Below are 21,236 nucleotides of genomic sequence, written 5' to 3' on the forward strand. Positions count from 1 at the left end.
TGCTCCTGGACGGCCAAGGATTGGGCTCCAACACACCTGCCGGGAAGCTTCTAGTGATCCTGAAGAACTTGATTAGCTGCTTCAGGTGTGTTTTTTATTTATGCTTGGAGCTAAACTCTGCAGGACAGTACACACCTGATCTAAGAAAAGTAAGAAGGGGAAAAAAGTCAGAAAGAAATAACAACAGACAGAAAAGAGTGACAGATGGAAAGAAAATAATGACAGGCAGAAGGAACTAAACAACAGACAGAAAAAGAGGCAAAAAGAATGACAGATAGAAATACAGAAAAGAAAGAAAGAACAACAGACACAGATGGACAGAAAAGAATAACAGACAGAAAGAATGAGTGACAGATTGAAAGACAGACAGAAAAAAGAACAATAGACAGAAAAAGTATGACAGACAGACAAAATAACAACAGACAAACAAAAAGAATGTACGTCATATAGAAGGAAAAACAGAACGAATAATAGAAGGAACCAAAGGAGACAAAAACAAATGCCAATTAGAAATATAGAAAAAATAGAACAGACAGACAGACACAAAAGAATGACAGACCGAAAGAAAGATGAGATGGTACAGCCTGTGTGAAAGAGAGATGGTAAAGGGATAATAAAACAGTAGAGGCAACCAGAGGAGTAAAAAAAAAAAAAAAGAAATATAGATGAATATTGATAGATGAACAACAGACACACAGAGGGACAAAAAACGACAGACAGAAATGAAAGAACAACAGAAAGAAAGAAAGAACGACTAAACTAATCGTAAGAACAAGGGTCATTATCTAACCACAAATGGAAAGAAGAGTAATTGAAAAGCGGGAATGATGGATGAGTAATTGGAGGAAGGGTTTAGCGTTTGATGAGCGTTTACACATCCAAACAAACATGTCCCAAAACAAGACGGACACATCTGTGTAATCCCTTTACATCTACAGCCAAATTAATCAACAGCACAACAGTTTGACCGCTCTCTCGTGCAAAACAATCATGAGAGATTACTATCATAATCAATCTTTCCATTCTGCAACAATCGCACCTTTTGCCACTTGTGCAAGAAAATTCCAAATTAGATGATGTCTGGAGAATTAAATCTGGCCATGAAATCATCACATGGCAAAGCTTGAAAAGAGCCTTTACATTCATTCTTAAACCTCAGTCTCCGACCTCACAGGCGGTTCTGCGTGGGAAAACCGGGCGCTCGCATCCATAGATTAACCGTAATGAGCAGTGGCGTGACAGTAGGGGGTCCTGCGGAGAACCCATCCAAGGGGAACAGACCCCATTCACACAATGTAATCCAATTCTGAGAGCCGTCGCTCCCTCTGAGGCCCCGCACAGAATGGCCAGGCTTGATTTCAGACTCGATTGCAGTTCTTTAAAAACCAGAGCCTGAAGGGGGGTCGTATTGCACATTTGCACACGCACAAAAACACAAGCTGCCCCACAGCATAGTGACTAGTGAAAAACAACTCGGATTACCTAATATCCATGAGCTTTTCTTTAGGGTTTGAGTTACAGGGGCTTTCAGAAACACATAGATGGGAAAAAGATTGAGAGCTATAGATTGGAAACGGCCTCCCAAGGGCCCCATATAGGCGATGCAGTATTGATGTTTAATGATGGCACATCTGCCTTCACTTGCTCTGTGCAATCGGAGGTACTCTTGACCCCTCTGGTAATATCGAGCCGTGGCTCTTTAGTTAAGAGCAAAATCTTGTTCATCTTGTCATACGAGTCTCGATGGCTCGTCGATCCAGGCGGGATGTCGGTTGTTGTGCTTTACAGCCCGATATACCAAATGAAGTGGAGATCCTATCGTCAGTCTTCACCAGTCTCAGATCTGGTTAAGGAAAAATAAACACTGAAGGTGAAGATTTAATGCAGATATGTTCAGAATGGCACAGACTACTCAACTTTATATGCAAATGCATGCGTGCAAGTTCAAATGCCCTTCTACTTTGACCAAAAGGGGCAGTACAAAAACAAACTATATGCCATTATGCAATGCGCTCAACTTGACTTTCCACTTCCAGTGTGATGAATTAACTGGAACATCAACATTTATTTATTTACTTAATGTTTTTAAACTTAAAATTAAAAGGTCAGTGCCAAACATTTTTAACAAACAAATAGACTTTCCATTCCAGTGTGACAAATTAACTGAAATATCAACTGATTTTAAATATTTGCTAGTCAAAACTTTCTTTATTATTACTTTTAAAGGTTTTAGCTGCTCTTTTCCATACAATAAAAAAGTAAATAGTGGCCACAGCGGTCAAGTTAGATTTGCAAAACCAGGTTTTTGATGAATACAGCCTTTCCCTCAGATGAAGCATTATATGACTTCAGAAGACTTGTAACATAGCACAAGTTGTATGAGTGATTTTCAGGTACTTTTATGCTGCTTTTTGTCTTTAATGGAGCTTGACAGCATCCATCCTCATTCACTTTCATTGCATTAAAGACAATGACTTTAGACATTCTTCAAAACATCTGCTTTTGTGTTGTATTACAGTAAAAACAGTAATATTGTGAAATATTACCATTTAAAATAACTTTTCTATTGTACTACATTTAAAAATGTAATTTATTTCTGTGATCAGATCTGAATTTTCAGCATCATTACTCCAGTCTTCAGTGTCACATGATCCTTCAGAAATCATAATAATATGCTGATTTGCTGCTCATGAAACATTTCTGATTATTATCAATGCTGCAAACAGTTGTGCTGCTTCATATTTTTGTGGAAACCTTTTTTCAGGATTCATTGATAAAGTTGAAAAGAACAACATTTATTTGAAATAGAAATATTTTGTAAGATTTTAAATGTTCTTACTGCCATTTTTGACCAATTTAGTGCATCCTTGCTGAATAAAAGTAAATTTCCTTAAAAAAAATGTAATAAATATATCTCATTGATGAAGCATTTGAATGGTTTGTGTGGCACAATCCACAATATCTCAGCAGTCTAAAGAAGTCTTAAGTTGGCTGCGACAGAGCAGCGCCGCACAAGCTGTTACGTCTTTGCCCTGAGCGGCCTGCAATCTGTACACACACACACACACACACACACACACACACACACACACACTCACACTTATTATTCTATCACACTGAGGATTTTCCATTGACCTCAATTGTTTTCATCCAGAGCTAATGATAGTTTCTAACCTAAAACTTGACCTTCACAGTAACCTTTCTGCATTTTCATATTAAGCATGTTTATTAAGCCATTTTTGTCATAGGAAGCGTTTATTGAAGGGCACACACACATCCAGTACATTCCTCAGGGCAGTTAGGCTTATTTATTCTGGTGACGGAGTTGATCTCTGAAAGTCTCTATTGGCTGCAGGGTCTGTAAGAGTCCTGAATAATTCACCTCTGAGCACGAGCACCATAAATATTTAGTCTGTTGCTGAAAGATCAGGCCGTTTGCTCAAAGACTAAACTGCCAGCGTGTGCGTGTTTGGGGCAATGAAGGGCTTTAAATCTTTACTGCTTAGTGTTAAAATCTCCCATCATCCTTATCTGCTGTTTTTCATCTACTCATCTGTTTTTTCCTCTGAAGGGTCGTCTGCACCCACTCTCTCACACCACACACACATTATTCTGCTCTCCGCGTCTGTTTGCTGGAGATTTCCTCTGCCATCTTCTCTTTATCTCTCCCTCACCTTTTTTCTCTCTCACTGGTCAGCTTGTGCATTTTACAGCTTGTTAAATTCAATTTCTGTAAGATTTTTATATTCCATCAGACAAATAAGGTGTTTAAGGGTTAATAATTGTGTAATTTAAAGCTAAATTAATCATATTTGATATACTTTATATAAATATGTAATTTATATAAAGTGATCACTGTAAAAAATACATTATGTTAAATTTGTTGTAAAAAAGGTATAGCACTTAAAATAAACTTAACTGAAATACAATATTAAAATATAAAGTTATTTTATTTCAGCTATAGCTGCCAAGGCAACATTTCTTATTTTGATTCAGTTTAACTTTGTGCTAAAATACCTAAAACTGAAATAAAAATGAATAAAAACTACACTGACAAATTTAAAATAATAATAATGTCATGACAAAAACACACAAAGTTGTTAACATTTTAACAAATGTAAATAAAAACCAAAAAATATTAATATTAATAAATATGATATGACGAAGGTGTTGTACATTCGTGTGTTGCTTGGCAACCACTTTGTTGGAACCACAACCGTTTATGAGGAACTACATTCACGTCGTGCCTAACAACGCCCCTTAGCTGTTATAAATTCACTGTAAACCATGGCTTCTTGGGGCTTATTGCTAATCGTCTTTTTGCAGTTTAATATTCACAGACACAGTCTATATATATATATATATATATATATATATATATACTGATCTGCTTGGTTAGAGACAGGACACACACACACACACACTTAACTCTCTAATGCCGCAGGGTAACCACCGACAGAATGGCAGCAAACACACACAGCGCTGATGCATCATAAAGCTACAGGAGCATTGTAGATAGAGTGTCAATGGTCCATTTGAGAGATAGGTGGCGGTAATGCACTTATAAGTCTGTGATCCGCCGTAAAGCAAGAAGAAGAAGAAGAAGACGAGTCAGGCGCCGGCTGTTGAGAACGCGCTCAGGACAGTTCGGACATTGCGGACATTGCGTGAATCAGAGGTAAAAAACGATATAAACACTGTTCAGTTTCTTGCACAGACCGATCGTTTTGTGTCTTTACACATCAATGTATCGTCACGAGCCGCAGGGTTTAATTTGGTTTTGTTTGTGTATGTTTTTTAACTCCCAAAGCCGTGATTCCAATTCACTTCCATTATAGAACTGACAGAATGCAACGGTTTGACTTAAAAATCTCCGTTTGTGTTCTACTGAAGAAACAAAGTCACCTACATCTTGGACGCCCTGGGGGTAAGCAGATAAACATCAAACATCAAATGTTCATTTTTGGGTGAACTATCCCTTTAAGGGCTTTAACCCTGGGTAAGCGGAATCCTTGTTTATCTTTCTTCATGTTTCAAGCTGCTCATAATTTGCAGGGTTAGTAATTAGTTTAATGTATTTACAAGCTGACGTTTCACACTGTAAACTCCTATTAAATACTAAATACACTGTATTTGCAGTGTCCCTTTCACTGATTGGACAAACGCAGCACGTGATCTGTTCACATAACGGCCTTAGCATTGCGCATCTTTCTAAAATATACCTTATTGAGTTTACCTAAATGGACTTTCATACTATAAAGGTAAGAATGAAATGATAAGATGAAAGCCAAGATAAAAAGTCTTTTCTGTACTCCAATTCACGTGTTTTCTTTTATTATCTGTCATATTTCCCCTCAAACGCTGAAACGACTGTTTATACAAGGCACGGTGTTTCCATGACAGCCCAAAACATGTGAAAATGAGGTGTGCTATTGGCTGTCGGTTGCTAATCATCTAGCCGTAATATTCCAACACCGCATCGTTTCACACTGTGCAGTTTTACTACAAAACCAAAAACATGGTTACTATAGTTAAACCATGGTAATCACAAATTAACCATGGTTTTGCTACACCAACCATAGTGTAACCACGGTATTTGCCTAAAACGGTGGTTATACAAATGGTAATCAATACGGCAAAAAAAAAACAAGGTCACTACACTTTTATTATAATAAAACCATGGCTAATTTTTGTAAGGGGGTGATATTCTGTTGATTTGGTTCAGGTATGTCCTATTTGAAGTATGAGACCTATGGTGTCATTTTCCGTTATATTAAAACTTTTGTTATCCAGATGTAAAAAGGACCCTGCTGGGTGAATTACTATGAATAAATGCTGACAAAAGCACTGCCCGTTAGAGACACCAAAAGTGTCTTTAAAAATGTCAAGCACAGCAGTTTGAAATGGAAACCACGGTCACAACAGTATTATTCTCCTCTACAAGAATACTTGACATTCTGGTAATTCATCAAATTTATTATGATTTATGATTTACTTATAGCCCTCGTAAAATCTGCAGGAAATAATTTTTTTTAAATGTGTAAAATCACATTTATTTCTCTTTCTTGTACAATAAAAATCAATTAACTTGTCAAAATCAATGTCACATTGGAAATGTAAGGCCAAGGCAAGCACATTGCATTCTCATTTTCTTTAACTTTCTTTAACCTAAAGTACTGAAGTTGAAGTAAGTATAAAAATCACAAAACTACTTTGGAAGAACTAATGAAAATGAACAGAAACACACATTAGCGTATCGTCTATTTAATGAAAGGCTTTCTGTGGTTACGTAACTATTGAAAGAGTGACAAAGAAACCTGCTGACTGACATCCATCCCCAAGTGACTGTGTAAAAACCGTTTTATTACTCACCTTTCATTTTTCAGCAGCTCCTATAGATTAATGACAAACCCGTGATAGTGGTAGATGTTTATAAAACACTGCAAAGCAATATGAAAACAGACAAAAAGATAAAACCTGATGACTGGAATGAAGCACATGAGCCAGAAGGATGTTGTTTTTCCAGCTTTAATGGTCAATGTTTTCACATCTCTCATTACACAGCTTCAGAAGCCAACCTCTGATTGTCAGAAGCATCTTATTCAAAGCCCCTAAAAATTAATTGAATGTAGCAGTTAAATAAATAGAGTATGGAAGAATGAATTTGATGGAAAAACATCTATTGTCATCAAATCATCCAGCACAAAAAGCATGAAAGTCTCTCTCTTCACAGTCTTTATGAAAAGGTCATCCGGTTGCACAGCAGATTCTTTGTATACAGTAAATTATGGCAAATCACTCCATGCTTTACTTCTAATTCTTCTTACAATACATCAAAGATAACAAAAAAAACAACAACAACAACAACATTGAATTGTCTCCAGCATTTCCTACCGAGAGGTTTTCTAGCCCAAACAAGAATGAAGACTGAGTTGCGTGTTCAAAGTTCATCTTTAAATTTAAACTCAAAATTGTGTTATGTTCAACAGAAAGTACATTATATACAATCAAAGAGCACTTTCTACATGTCTAATGTCTTGGCTGTCTTTAAGGACTTAGACGCTTCCATTAACAACAGTTTTAATTGTATTATCTGAGGTATTTCAAATTTTGAAACATGAGGATTTTGGATGAGATTTGGGATTCATAGATCCAGACCGTATGTTCACAACAAACACTAACAGTATTTCTTTAGGTATCATCTAGCACTCCTAAAAATAGGAGTTGGTTTATGGGTGGATAATTGTTTCAAGGCGCTCATGATGCTTTAATCTACATTCCTTCATTTGACTAGTAATTGTGTTATGGCGTACATACCATTGCTATATTGCTCCAAATATTATTCTCTAAAATACAGTACGTCTGAAGAAATACGTGAGATGTTTCCAAATGAAGGATGAGAATTATGACTTGAGGTTTTCAAAATTAAAACCTCACTTCAGTACGAAGGGAATTCTTATTGCGGGAAAGTTCAAGTGAGAACAGCAAATTTAGCTTCATCCTGTCCAAGAATAAATTCCTCTTTCTTTGAACAGCAAAGAAACCAATATTAGAAACGATGTTCTTTAAGAGGCTGTTCTTTCAGAGGTATTCATTTTCTATTTGGTGCCCTAAATAAGTGTTTCCCAACTTTGTTTGTGGAGACACCTCAGCAGTACACAGAACAATGTTCAGATTGGAGCAATGTTCTTACATTCAACTGGCATGACTCTTAATGAGGGTGGCCACCATTTGTTCGGTCACCACCCAGTACCTCTACATCACAGTGCCTTTAAGTGAAGCTCCAGTAAAGAAAAGTTAGGCAAGAAGCACACTCTACGCAAGTATGCAAACAAGTATTGTTAAAATAATTTGTGCGCAGCTAGAAGTGTTTGCATTTACTGTGTAGAGTATGTCTTAGACAATTTGGAGCTATATTTCCTAATATAATTTAATTAGCCTACATAAGTTACATATTTGCAAGTGCACTGCATTATAATCCAGAAAATAATCATTATCCCGAAAAACACATAAAGATGAAACTAACACACTGCTCACTCTGGCTTATGACATATAGTGATGATTCTTCAAAGTAGATTAACTGATTTGTCACCATTGAGTTTCTCTGAGGCTTCTAGTCAAGGATGAACCTCTCTGGCCTGGTCCATAGTGGCCTCATAAAAATGTAGGGCTGTGTAACCCTAGCGCTGCCAAAGGAGAGGCTAAAGATTAAATGATTAAATATTTAAATGTCCTTCGACATGGCTGCATCATCATCGACACATGATGCTGGGTTTTTTGGACCACAACTGAAGAGTCAATTATGGTGATTTGTGGCTCAGGTGCAGCTGTCAGTATGTTGATAAGCATGTGTAAAAGTTCACACTCAAACAGTGTCTATGTGGTGGCCAGGGGTGGCACCGGCCCCCCCTGAAATTTGGCTGGCCACCCCAGGTGCCCTCCCTACCAGATGTCTTGCCATAGGCTTGTTTTTAGTAAATTTCTAATTTTAGGCGGTTTCTATAGTGTGATCTTAATGACAATGTCGAGAGCGCATAATGTTACGCGATCCATGTGCGCGAGGACGAATCTCTCCACTCCCAAGCGGATTTCCTTCATTGAGCCAGTGCCCCCGACTGGCCCCCCCATTAAAAATGCTCTAGACACGCCCCTGCAAACAGATTGCTGTTGGTAAAAAGGAAGCCTTAAAATGCTCAAATGCAATTACCAGAAGAAAAAAATATATATATTATCAAGGTCACATCAAATTGGTTTGTAGCTGGTAGTCTATCAAGGTAGTACTAATCAAGCTTGACCAAGATGATCTGCCAGGTCATCTAAACATCACCAGCTGGTAATACAGCTGATCAACCTTCAATACAAGCTTGGACCAGCAATGATATGAGATTAGCTTCAACTAGCTAGAAACCATTTAAAACCAGGTACAAACTTAAGCTAATTTAGGATTTTCCAGAAGGGTAATGATGGCTTAAATACAAACACATACAGTGTATGATGGAATGTATGTGGAGAGATAGTCCTTGAGAGTTTGAGACACATTCCAGATATCAGCTTTTAGACTTCAATGTATATTTTCCTTCACCTTTTTACATTTCAATTTGAGAAACACACAAAGATTTTTCTAACTTTTAGAACAGTTATGTTGTAAGCGTACGTTTGGTTGTGCTCACATCCAATACAAATGAGGTATGACCTCAAGCTTTCAAGTAATTCCAACATCTCATGGACATTTAGCTGCAAGGAACGGGGAATAAAAGGAAAGAAGCTTAACTATCCTTTCGCACTGGTCATTGGGAAAGCCGTAGCGCTCCTTTGGTGCTCCGAGACATAGTCTCTGAGGGTCGCGGATTCAAACTCGGAGCTGGGGATTCTTTGTGTGCCCGTACTTGTCCCACAGTTCGTGAAGTCTGCTGGGAGCTCCGTAATGGAAACCGCTTTCGATAACGTAGGGACTCTGAGCGCAGCAGCAGCCGTGTGTATTGCACCTCCGGCATTATCATCTTTAGACACTCGTCTGGTGGAGGAGCATGGCCTTTTTGTGTTATGTTAACCGGTAAATCATACCCAACGATTGCCACTTTGGCACTGGGCTGCCAAGGCCGTAATTCCTTATTCGTGATCTGTGCAGCAGAGCGAAGCGGTGGCAAATGCCCTCCGAAGCACCTGCGGACAAGTCGGTCACGAGACTGACGCAACAGCTGGACTTCCCGCTCAACGCACGATAGTCCCAACTCTCTCAGCTGTCGCCACAACGAGGCATTGAAGTAATCATACAGGACGGAATCTATAGCGTTCCAGGCTCTGATTTTGGCCGCATTTTCACTGGAAAGGCTGCTCTTGGAGTCAGGCGTGCGCATGTTGAGACTGACATACAGAACGTCGTCGAGATCCCAAGACAACAGGCGGCGTAGCAGCACCAAAGATTCGTCAAAGTATTCCGCGATCATAACCAAGGAGAACACTCGCTCCATCTCTACGGCGAATCGTTTCGCATACGCTGCCGCCTCTGAAAATGGCCAGTCTTTATCACCGCCTAGGTCAAAGGTCAGTGTATTTCTCGCATACATTGAATCCTTCTCTTCTGGACGATAGTAGCTCCAAGGGTGGTCCAGGAAAGTCTCTAAAGAGCCATTTGGGACACGTTTAAAGCTAAGACAGTACTGATTGAAGTAGGTAAACAGAGACTCAAACATTGCTCCCGGTTCCCGCAATATCGTGATGTAGAATGTGTTGTTGGGCATGAGGCGTCGTAGCTCAGCCCGGCTGAACCGTAAGTGATTGGTGATGATGTCAGGTGGTGTAGTGTGTGGATGAACAAAGTGGGCACTGAATGGTCGAGGGTAGCAGAACTGGTGGTCACAGGTGGTAATAGGCAATGCCACAGTGAGGTTGTTGCGTTCAGCAAAGCGGAAGAGGATGTTCTGCACAGTGGAGCTGGCGGTTTTGTGCGTCTTCAGGAAGGCTACACTGGTGTGTTTAGCAGAAGGTCCACTGCTGCCCTGGGTGGAGGAGGTCATAGAGGATGGACAGCCCAACCAGAATGCCTCCAACGTCCTGCAATCAGAGAGGGAGAGTTAAAGCACAAATCAAGAAAATACAGTCAGTTTTCAAAATCAATGTTGAAAGATCAGAAAAATGGAAAAGCAAAAACAAAAATACCCTACTGATAAAACTTAATCAAGCCTTAGCTGGTTTACTGATTTCAGCTGGCTACTTCTGGTCTGGTATGCTGGTTTTTGACATTTTGGGGATTTGGTCAAGTTGGGAGATCAATTAGTCAAACAGCTAAACCAGCCAAGATCAAGCCAGAATCAAATGGAATAGACTAAAAACAAATGGTGACAGAAATGAGGAACGAGTAGTGATGCTTCTGAAACTGCAAATATTTGGCCAAAATAGTTTTGGAGACCAAAACAGTGCATTAAATTAATGCTTCCCCTAATGCCGAGTTCACACTGCATGATTTTCAAAGTCGTCGGATCACCGTTGTTTTCACACACTGCACGACTATCTGGGGCAGCATTCAGTTTCTGCTGTGTTCACATTGCACAATGGATCGGCGACAGGAGGTTACACACTGCATGACTTTAGAATAGGAAGAATCGCCGACAAATCTGTCTGGTTTGCAAACTACGTTTCACAACCAAACGCATGCGAGAAGTGATAAGGAAATAACAAGCACCTTTTTGCCTCCAATATCGGGCATTTGTCGGCGAGTGAAAATCGGGGCTAAAATCGTGCAGTGTGAACTTGGCATAAGATGCATTTTGACTGTCAGTGTCTTCATAGAGCTACAAGAGAGCTACAAATAGAGAAATGGCTCATTGCTCATTTTGGTAAAAAAAATATTTTTGGTGCATCAATAGGAACGAGGTAGGGACAAATGGAGGGATCGTTCTTCAAAGGCTCTTACAAGTTCAAGTGACCCCCATGGTGCAGAAGCAAGCTGACAGTACTGATTGCAATCAATACTAGGAATATCTTCTTCTGAGACATCTCCAGGTTCGTTCACTGCAAAAGAGAATAATGGGAATTTACAAAGGTATACATTTAACATGCATCCAAAACACCAAGTATGCTCTCTGCAGCAACATAAATTCATGAGCACAAAAATTAATTGATTGTGCCAACCATGGCAGTGTTTTCTTACAAGCTGGATCTCAAATTGCAAAGTGCCTTTTTTAACGTTTTGGGTCATTCAAACACAGACGTTCAGAGACAAAGAGAACGCAAAAACCTAGAACAAGGACAGGACAGGTGTCACGTATTAGCATTCAGACAGTGTTGCCTGTCTAATGCTAACAAAGTCTTGGATATCTTCCATACCAGTCAGGTCCACCTCTTCTCTAGGCTTCTAATTACAGTTATCTCATCTCACTTTCCCTTTCTCTCTCACCATATCGAATGGCACTTTTACACAACCTGCCTTTATTTCCACTGATCAAGCCCTGATACTACTGTATGAATGAATGAATGAATGAATGATGCATTTATATAGCGCTTTATTGTGTATTGTTGTACACCCAAAGCGCTTTACAATCATGTGCGGGGGGTCTCTCCTCAACCACCACCAGTGTGTAGCATCCACTTGGATGATGCGACGGCAGCCACAGGACAACGGCACCAGTGCGCTCACCACACACCAGCTAAAGGTGGAGAGAAGAGAGAGTCATAGAGCCAATCAAGTGGTTGGGGATTATTAGGGGGCCATGATTGACAAAGGCCAGGGGGGGCAATTTGGCCAGGACACCGGGGTTACACCCCTACTCTTTTTGTGATTTTTAATGACCACAGAGAGTCAGGACCTCGGTTTAACGTCTCATCCGAAAGACTTGAGGTGACCAGACACCCAACTAAGGGCAACCGGGGGGCGCCGGGAGGCAGGGTCCGGGACAGGCGGTGGCTCGCCTCGCGGTGGAGTAGTTTAATTAGCTTTAGCATTACAAATAGGGTAAGCCATTTCGCTTCCGATGCCAATCAACAATAAAAAGAGCCGAGACAATTAAATGACATGACCTTCATTTTAAGCACACTGCAGAAATGCTAGTCCAAGATTAGCAATACAAAACACTGAAACATATCATGGAAAAACTGATACCACTTGCTTCTGGTTTTATAATTTTATAGCATTCTGGACTGTTTGCAGATTTTACAGCAGTGCAATGGACAATGAAATGGTTGCTACACACAAAAATCACAGTTTGGATGGAGTAAAGCAGGGTACATTGAACAAAAAAAGTAAATGCATTAAAGTGACTGTTTTCCACGACCAATATAAGGAAATTAGTTTTACTGAAGGCAAAGTCAAGCTTAAAATGCAGATGCAAATGAATACTGCAGGTCAGAGTTCAACACCGACTAGCTGTCTGTGTCTTGGCCTCTTTTTCCAATGGTAATATAAACCATCACCTACAGCATGAGCGCGTGGTTCCTTAGAGGACCAGTCACTGTCACGTAACAGCACATAAAAAAGCTCATAGGAAAAGACTCTGGAGGCACAGCAAATAATTAATAGTGTGGTTTGTTAAGGCATAATTGTTATTCATTATACTTGAAGTTAGGGATTTGCACCAATCCTTTAAACCTGTTCAATTTTGGTGATATGGGAACTAATGATACTTCAAGCAATGCGGCTTGAGGGGAGATGTGCTATTAAAACTTCAAATTACTTGAGCACCTTGAAGAAGCTCTTATTTTGGCTAGTGAGTCTCAAAGTTAGATGCAGCTCATTTCCCGCTCTTTAATTAAACTGCGTGTGTTTCTAATGATCCAGGAAAATCTGGTAGCACATGAGAGCTGCTCAGATTATGTACAAGGAGGGAAGGTAAATTGGTAAAGGTATTGTGCTTTTTTGTGCAAGAAGAAAGAATAAATTAGAGGCAGAGGAAGACATGAATCACCCACGCAACCATCCACCTACCTATGCACACTCAAGTATGCAACACTAGAGTGTGAGATAAAAGACATTATTACATTATAAATGCCCAGATCTACAGTAGTTTCAGATTTGGTCATGAATTTTAAAAACATGTTATGTGCATCGACCCCAGACTAAGGTAGAAAATCACATTCCTGATGACATCAAAGAGAATTCGGATGCGTTATATTGTATTCTTGTTTATTTCTACCACATTGCACTCTTCCCCAGTACCATTATAGCCCCTGTATGTGTATTGAATTGCATTGTGTATATTAGTAGTCTATCAATATGGGGTTTTTGCCAGTGGCTGATGACAACATCGATATCTAGAGCATTGGTTCCAAACCAGGGGGCATCAGCAAACTTCAAAGGGGCCTGAAGACTTGACTTGATTTTGATTCACATTTTTCTTGGAAGAACCAGGTTCCCAGACTTGGAAAACCTGGATATATGAGGAGGAACACACTTAAAATTGTGAATCTTAAACCTGGAAAAGTCACGTAAATCCATCCCCCAACATCAGTGCCTCATTGACATTTGAATTTGAATGGAACAATCGTAAAAATATAAAAGTTCTTTACTGGCATCTGTGGTTGAAGAAACGTTAATATCCCTGGAACCTTTCCATTCCACCAAAGGTTCTTTAAAGTGAACGTTCTTCAGGTTATTAAAATGTTTTTCACACTAAGAAACAAAATAAGAACCGTTCACTGAAAGGTTATTTGGGGAACCTATAAAATGGTTCTTCAAACCCTTGTTGGAAACTTTTCCAACTTTTTTCAAATTTTTTTTTAGAGTGAAGCATATCCCTGCATCCATGTTCCAAAATTAGTGTAAAACCTTCAAAAGAGTGAAAGCTGTACTAGAAGCAAAGAAAATACACATTTAACTATGAATTATATATTAAAAACATCATCTTCCTTGAAAATAACAGCTAATCCCTTTATTGGTACATTAAGACCAGTAATACCGCAACAGATTCATGATCATTCCCTGTCACTCAAGCCACACAAAGCCAGAGTTGAGGTGAAGGCAAGGAGATTAGAATCCGATCTGTGCTGTTTTGTTGGAATCAAGATGTGGCTTTTGGGGGAAAACACAGAGTCAAGCTGTGATCCGACGGTGCTGAGTGGTGCTATTGTAGGATTGGGGAAAGACGCTCTCTGGAGAAGGCGTCGAGTTACTGTGATACAGCCAAGTTTGTGTGACCAATCCAGCAGTGACGTGAGAAACGTCCAGCCAGGCATGCAAAGTTATAGATGTCTGGGACACGGTAGGTCAGATATACACTCTAAAAAACTATGTTTTGAAGTTATGACAAATTCAAATAAAACCATGTTCAACCAACAAACTACACTGGGTTATAGCACCAAATTTGTAGCATAAATTAGGTTGATAGGTCTGGAAACAATCTGAAATATTCTAGTTCAAGGGGTGACGAACTGCATTTTTTAATTATTTGATAATGTTTCCTGAGGTATTGAGATGAACTAATCTTGAAAAGTGCTGATTATAGCATTATATTTAGATCTACTCCTGTCGCATGAAAGGTTCATTGTAGCAAATGATGACAGACAGTTGAGCACATGAATGCAGTGATCTCATCATTGCAACTCGAGTTTTGATACGATGAGGTAGATTCTGATTCTGATCTGATTCTGCAGAGGCGGTCTTTCATTGCATTATTACAACATAATGTGACAAAATGTGAAACGAGTAGTTTTCTGATCTTGGTTTCAATAAAAGCTGTTTTTGGACTAACGAGGAAGTTTTGAACTTACGGGATATTTTTATAGTACGACTTCTTAAATGTCAAAACATTAAGGAAAATTTTATTTCTCAATTCATGACCCCTTTCAAATTAACAGCCTACCATAGCACATGTTAAATTTAAATTAACATGCAAAATTAATGAACAACTAAGGTATTACTTGTCACTGGAATTTTCAGTCGTTGTTGGTTGATTGAAGTTTTAACACCATGCCACCTTCCTTGGCTATTGTCATGGTGAGTGACGAGTTTTTAAAAGTTTACTTTGGATAAAAACCCGTGCGCAGTCATGGCTCATACAGCCAGACCCAACTTAGCCATGAGCGCTACTTTTTAGCACAATGATAATGACAAACATCAACATAAAGTCTTAAATGTCAAACATAAAAGCAAACGCTAACAGGTCTTTCCCTTAAAACACACACACAGGTTTGATTTTGTGAATTGTGGGGACATTCCATAGGCGTAATGGTTTTTATACTGTACAAACTGTATGTGCTATTGCCCTACACCAACCTTACCCCTAAACCTACCCCTTACAGGAAACTTTGTGCATTTTTACTTTCTCAAAAAAACTAATTCTACACACACACACACACACAACAATTATTTTAAATATTTATTCTCCATATCCAGTCCTATGCACTGCATGCTGGGATCTAGAAATCCACTGGCCAATTTTCACAAGTTATGAAGACATTAAGTTTATGCAAAATAATGTTTGCAACTTAAAAGGTTGAATTAAATCAATAAATTAGAATTTTTAACTTTTTTAAATTTACATTTTTGCAACTATGCAGTAATTTAAGTTGTGGTAAAAGGTCCCCTGATGTATTTATTTTTTTAAGAGTGTAGGAATAGTGACATTTACATATGTGGCTACTGTGTTGACATTTCTGTTTCTACTTGATTTTCTGCACGTGATGATTTCTGGAGGGCAGAAGGAACTCGAGGAATCGCAGCATCTTTGCAGCTCATCAGTTTTGCACTCAGGGTTGACCACAGAAACAAAGTGGGTAGAAAAGACCTATACCCATACTTCATTTAGACATTCATTCATTCATTCAAATCTATAGATTTAAACCACTGAATGCATTCCTCACAGGGCATTTTCAGCTGAAACCGTATGAACATTTCTCAGGGTCATTAGTCGGGTCTAAAAATGTTAGGACCCTCACTAAAGTGACTGCACTGACACTTTTTTAAGCATGGGTCAAGATGGACTCATTTTATAGAGGCAACTTTCCTTTTATAGATACGAGCTATAAACATGCAACACAAAATGAGTCCTGCTGTAGCTAAAAACACAATATTATGATGAATATATCATGCGAAATGCACACAAATGGTTTTTTAAGCATAATTTACCTTTAATTTCTTTCGCCTCAAATCATCCCAGACTGGACTCCACAACTGTGTCACACCTTTCTAGCTTACAAAATACAGCTAAAAAGACAAAAAACATCTTGAACCTGAGTTTTTAACCTGCAGATTGAATTTAAACATGGCAAAATGTGCTAAACATAGTTGAGAGTACATAACAAAATCACCCAAATACAGTATATTGTATACATTTATAGTTTAAAAGCCTATTTGGAGCATGTGGAGAATGCAAACGTGATTATATATTCTGCGGCATGTGATTATCGTGCAGGTTTCTTCATGACGTTGACTTGACTGCTGGTATTTGGAAGCAAAAGTAATACTTTGGAACATTTTACAAATAGCAAATAAAACATCTAATAGTAACATTAGCGACTGGACTTGGATATAGATCAGTTTAGTTATTGACGCCACTAACCAGGTGAGCCTTGCATGTTTGTTTAAATCTGTAAAACCTAAAATGTGACTAATGTGTTTTAAGTTCTGGCAACCTTAGCTGCCAATTTAACGTTTACACTTTTATTGGAAGTCAATGGCTACCATCAACTCATATAGGTTTGGAAAACATAAAAATGTTGACCGAATTTTCATTTTTTGGTGAACTACCCCTTTAACACACAAATTCTGTTGGTGTCATTTAAAATACTGATTATTCAAATCATCTGAAGTTCCTGAACTTTAAAAGCTATTTTACAATTCAATTCTGAATGAGGCTCAACCCGGCTGTCAATAGAGCTTAAAGTCATTAAACCCAAAACACTCTTTCAATGGACAACCTGTTGAGATATATTATCCGCAAACACATTAATAAGGCTGGGTTCGTTTACATTTAGATTTATCTTTCTTTTTCAAAGGTGTCACCTAATCCATTACTGAAATGTTGACAATAGGTTAAACTTCTCTAAAAGTGTTCCTGTTTAAGATGAGGAAGCTAGCTTGAGTACTGGACAGGACTTAAGAAGAAATAAATGTGAAGAACAGACTGTGGGAACTGCAACAGAAGCCTCAGATATTATATTTGAGTTTTTCTTAATATATCACACCACAAAGCACTTCTAGAGTATTTTATTGTAATCACGGTTCAGTAAAGCATGAAACGTCCCCTCTCTCTCTCGGCCTGCACATCTGATGCGGCATTATTGTCTAAATCCCCCCCAAAAAAATTAATCTGGTAAATGAAGCTTGAAAACGAGCATCAGCAAACCCACATCCACACACATACACGCAACTAGAAGTTAATTATTTTTTTAAATAAACTCTTTATATTTAGGAATATGAGCAGATATTTGACTTGAAGAGCCTTTTCTGACTACAATTCCTTCAGTGTAGGTGGTTTGAGCAAACTCAAATAGTTTTGTTGGAAATACGATGTTAATCGTTCACTTTTAGACATTTCAAAGGGTTTTTACAGTAACTTACTGGCAACACTGTAAGTTACTGTAATTAAGATTTAAAGTACCATAAATGTATTTCAGTTTTACACTAACCACATGGTACTGTAATCATATAATACAGTGCAATTACTGTAAAAAATCCAGTTCATCAGTACACTACTGTAATTCATTAATTTGAATATAGTTTTCTTTAAATTTTATCATTTTTATATAGAATTCATTTTATTTTTATCCTACTAGTAGTACTACTGACATTCAATTCAAACAGACAATTATTACAAAATATAAAATTATTTATTAAAAACATTGCATTTATAACACTTAAATATGCACAGTCTTCCAATGCATCTTCACCATTTCTCCTGTCTTATGAATTTTTGCAGTGCATTATGTTGTATCCTCTGGATTTATCCTCACAGAATATTAATGCAACAGAAAAATAATAGGGAAAAAATATAAGCAGCCAGAGAATACATATAAGGCATCTTCAGGCACTGCTCCAAAAGGTAGGCCAGGGAAATGTGTTCCCTGAAAAACAAGGAGAAATTACACATTTTAAAAAGCAAACCCCATATGAAATACACAAACCTCTCAAAATCATAGTCAAGTTCTTCTCTTGCCATGAATGATCAGTTTCAGCGTGGCTGGCATAAGCTCATGTGTTTCTCGATGCTTCATTGCAGTTTGCTTTTAAACACACAAAAAATGTAGTAAATCTTAAATTCCATTAAAAACTATAATAAACTAGGCTAAAACTAGAAAGGCGGCAATAAAACTTTTGTTTAACCTAGCTAACATAGGATTTTATTTTCTCAATAAGCTACTGGCCAACGTTATCACCTGAACACAATTTCACATTTGTTAACTTCATGTAAAAATAAGATAAGTGCTGCTCGTTAAAATCATTTTAATTTGGTAATTCAATAAGCTGACAAAGTCGTTTGTTAATAGAAACGACAGCGCAGTTAAAAAAAAAAAACACAGACATACAAACATACATGTTTACCTGCTTGCTGGTCTTTCTTCTTCTCTCGTGAGGTGCATCGACTCACAGTGCAGATGTTCTCCGGATCTCTTCCACTCATGGGTTCAATTCCCGGACAAAACCCGCGGCGCGACGCAACAAAAGACAATATAGAACCCATTATAATCAGTGATAATATCTATAATGGATGCTGGACAGTAAACTGATGCCCCGGTATATTTCTAGTACTCAGCGCTCGCACTGTTTCTGACACGAAGGACATGCGGATTTGCCAATCATTACAAACGATTTAACACGTCCGATAGAGAGTCTCGAGCTGTAAGGCAAATCATGTCAATCCAAATGTATCCAAAAGAAATGAGGGAAATTAAAAACCTCAATGGAGTGGCGCCAAAGAGGCCGTTAGTATACAGCAATTAAAAAAAAAATACAGTCAATATCTGTATGTGGTGTTTGAAAAATTACAGAAATGTCTAACAGTGTTTATGTTGTGTAAAACCATGTGGGAATATTAATTGAGTATTTATTAATTATTAAGTATGTCACACATAAAAAAACATTTCTCTTTTTATTGGAAAGTGCATCAGCTCTTTTATGGCAAATGATAAATCAGACATCAACTAATAATATTATAAAACAGTTTCCATTCTGAACTCCGAATGCATGAGCCACACATGAAGCAGATCAGATCAATTCAAATGTTTGCAATGATGCTTGGCCATTTTACACCACAACAGCCCACGTCACACTTCGGCATTACCCACTTTATGCTCCACATGCCTTTCATGTGTAAATATTATACAAGAACTGCTGCCAGTGCCAACCGATCAAAAGAAACAGTAAAGACATCTATAATGCTACAAAAGATCTACAAAAGGTCAAAAACCTCATCCAATGTTCTACAGATGCAATCAGAAAAGATAAGATCTTGTCATTTCAAAGCAAACATACAACTTAAACATTAGAATCAGATCCATGAACAGTCTTTAGGCGTGTCGTCTGAGATGGAGACTACTGTTACACTCACAACTGGCTCCTTCAACCCATCTTTAAGGATTACGTGAAACAACGGCCTTAAGAATACAAAGACACAATGGGTTTTTAGTTTGTTGTTTTCACAGCACTTAAAGGGATAGTTCACCCAAAAATGAAAATTTGATGTTTATCTGCTTACCCCCAGGGCATCCAAGATGTAGGTGACTTTGTTTCTTCAGTAGAACACAAATTATGATTTTTAAGTCCAACCGTTGGAGTCTATCAGTCGTATAATGCATGGCAATGGTAACAAAATCTATGAGTAAAAAAAACATGCACAGACAAATCCAAATTAAACCCTGCGGCTCGTGACGACACATTGATGTCCTAAGACACGAAACGATCGGTTTGTGCCAGAAACTGAACAGTATTTATATCATTTTTTACCTCTAATACACCACTCCCTTTAATGACCATCTACAGCAGCTCGGTCTGCGTCCTCTTCACATCGCGTGTTCATGCCCCACGAAGTGTCCACCGTCCCATCATCCACCCGCCAGTTGCCCAAAATACCCCTGAGAAGAGCAGATTAGATGCGCAGACGTCTCTTTACTTCACAACACTAATTCCTGCTCCAAGCTGATGTTTACTCATGTTCTTGACTTGTAGGATTGCAGTTTAAAAGGGACCATTTACAGCTGTGCAACAATCACGGTCCTTCTATTTTAAATAGCAAAGCATTTGTACACTAATCAGCTGTGCTAGTTTATAGTTGCAAAAGAACAGAACAAATAGCATTGAGGGATTCGATGCAACCGTCTTGCAAAGCTATAATTTAGATATATACGACCTATTGATTTACGCCTGTTTTACGTTGTTTAGACAACTCAATCTCTGCAGGTTTAACATGCATTTGTGAATGCAACGTTCACGTCCTTCACTTTATTTACACATTCACATCATTTACAACCTTTTTGTGGACAGAAGTTTACAGCATTTCACCGATATTCCGCCAAAATAAAAGCTTGAGGATTTGAAATATGAAACACTCAAGGGTTTGAACGTTTGAATGTGAAGAATTTGAAAATATATTAGTATTATAACTTGAAATGCAAAACAAAATCAATATAGTTTTTTTTTTTTTTTTTTTTTTTAATGGTACAACAGTAATCAATTTCTGTCTTCATTTTTAGAATTAGTAATTAATTATATTAATAATATAATAATATTATAATTAAAGGGGTCATATGATGCTATTTAAATTTTTCCTTTCTCTTTGGAGTGTTACAAGCTCTTGGTGCATAAAGAA

At 38.1% G+C, this 21,236-nt stretch overlaps 1 protein-coding gene and 1 long non-coding RNA gene across 4 annotated transcripts in view; one reads left to right on the forward strand and one right to left on the reverse strand.

The window, feature by feature from the left end:
- LOC107692830 (uncharacterized) overlaps positions 1-12,414 on the forward strand; it is a 14,105-nt gene extending 1,691 nt beyond the window's left edge. Inside the window, exons 2-3 of the long non-coding RNA XR_001634677.1 lie at positions 8,759-8,761; positions 12,338-12,414. This is a non-coding gene — a long non-coding RNA (uncharacterized LOC107692830). The remainder of the gene's footprint in view (positions 1-8,758; positions 8,762-12,337) is intronic.
- The window catches only part of LOC107692829 (galactose-3-O-sulfotransferase 3-like), a 22,748-nt gene continuing 10,298 nt past the window's right edge, over positions 8,787-21,236 (reverse strand). For 2 of the 3 annotated variants that reach the window (XM_016492036.1, XM_016492037.1), the window contains exons 2-3: positions 11,414-11,511; positions 8,787-10,554 (exon numbers count right to left, since the gene is read on the reverse strand). In XM_016492036.1, the coding sequence (XP_016347522.1) occupies positions 9,288-10,554; positions 11,414-11,496 (1,350 nt within the window). In that variant the 5' untranslated portion in view covers positions 11,497-11,511 and the 3' untranslated portion in view covers positions 8,787-9,287. Of the gene's footprint in view, positions 10,555-11,413; positions 11,512-16,558; positions 16,590-21,236 lie in introns of those variants that run through there. The other variant, XM_016492038.1, reaches the window with a different exon arrangement.

The sequence above is a fragment of the Sinocyclocheilus anshuiensis genome, unplaced genomic scaffold (genome assembly GCF_001515605.1).
Source record: "Sinocyclocheilus anshuiensis isolate Anshui unplaced genomic scaffold, SAMN03320099.WGS_v1.1 scaffold674, whole genome shotgun sequence".
Lineage (NCBI taxonomy): Eukaryota > Metazoa > Chordata > Actinopteri > Cypriniformes > Cyprinidae > Sinocyclocheilus > Sinocyclocheilus anshuiensis.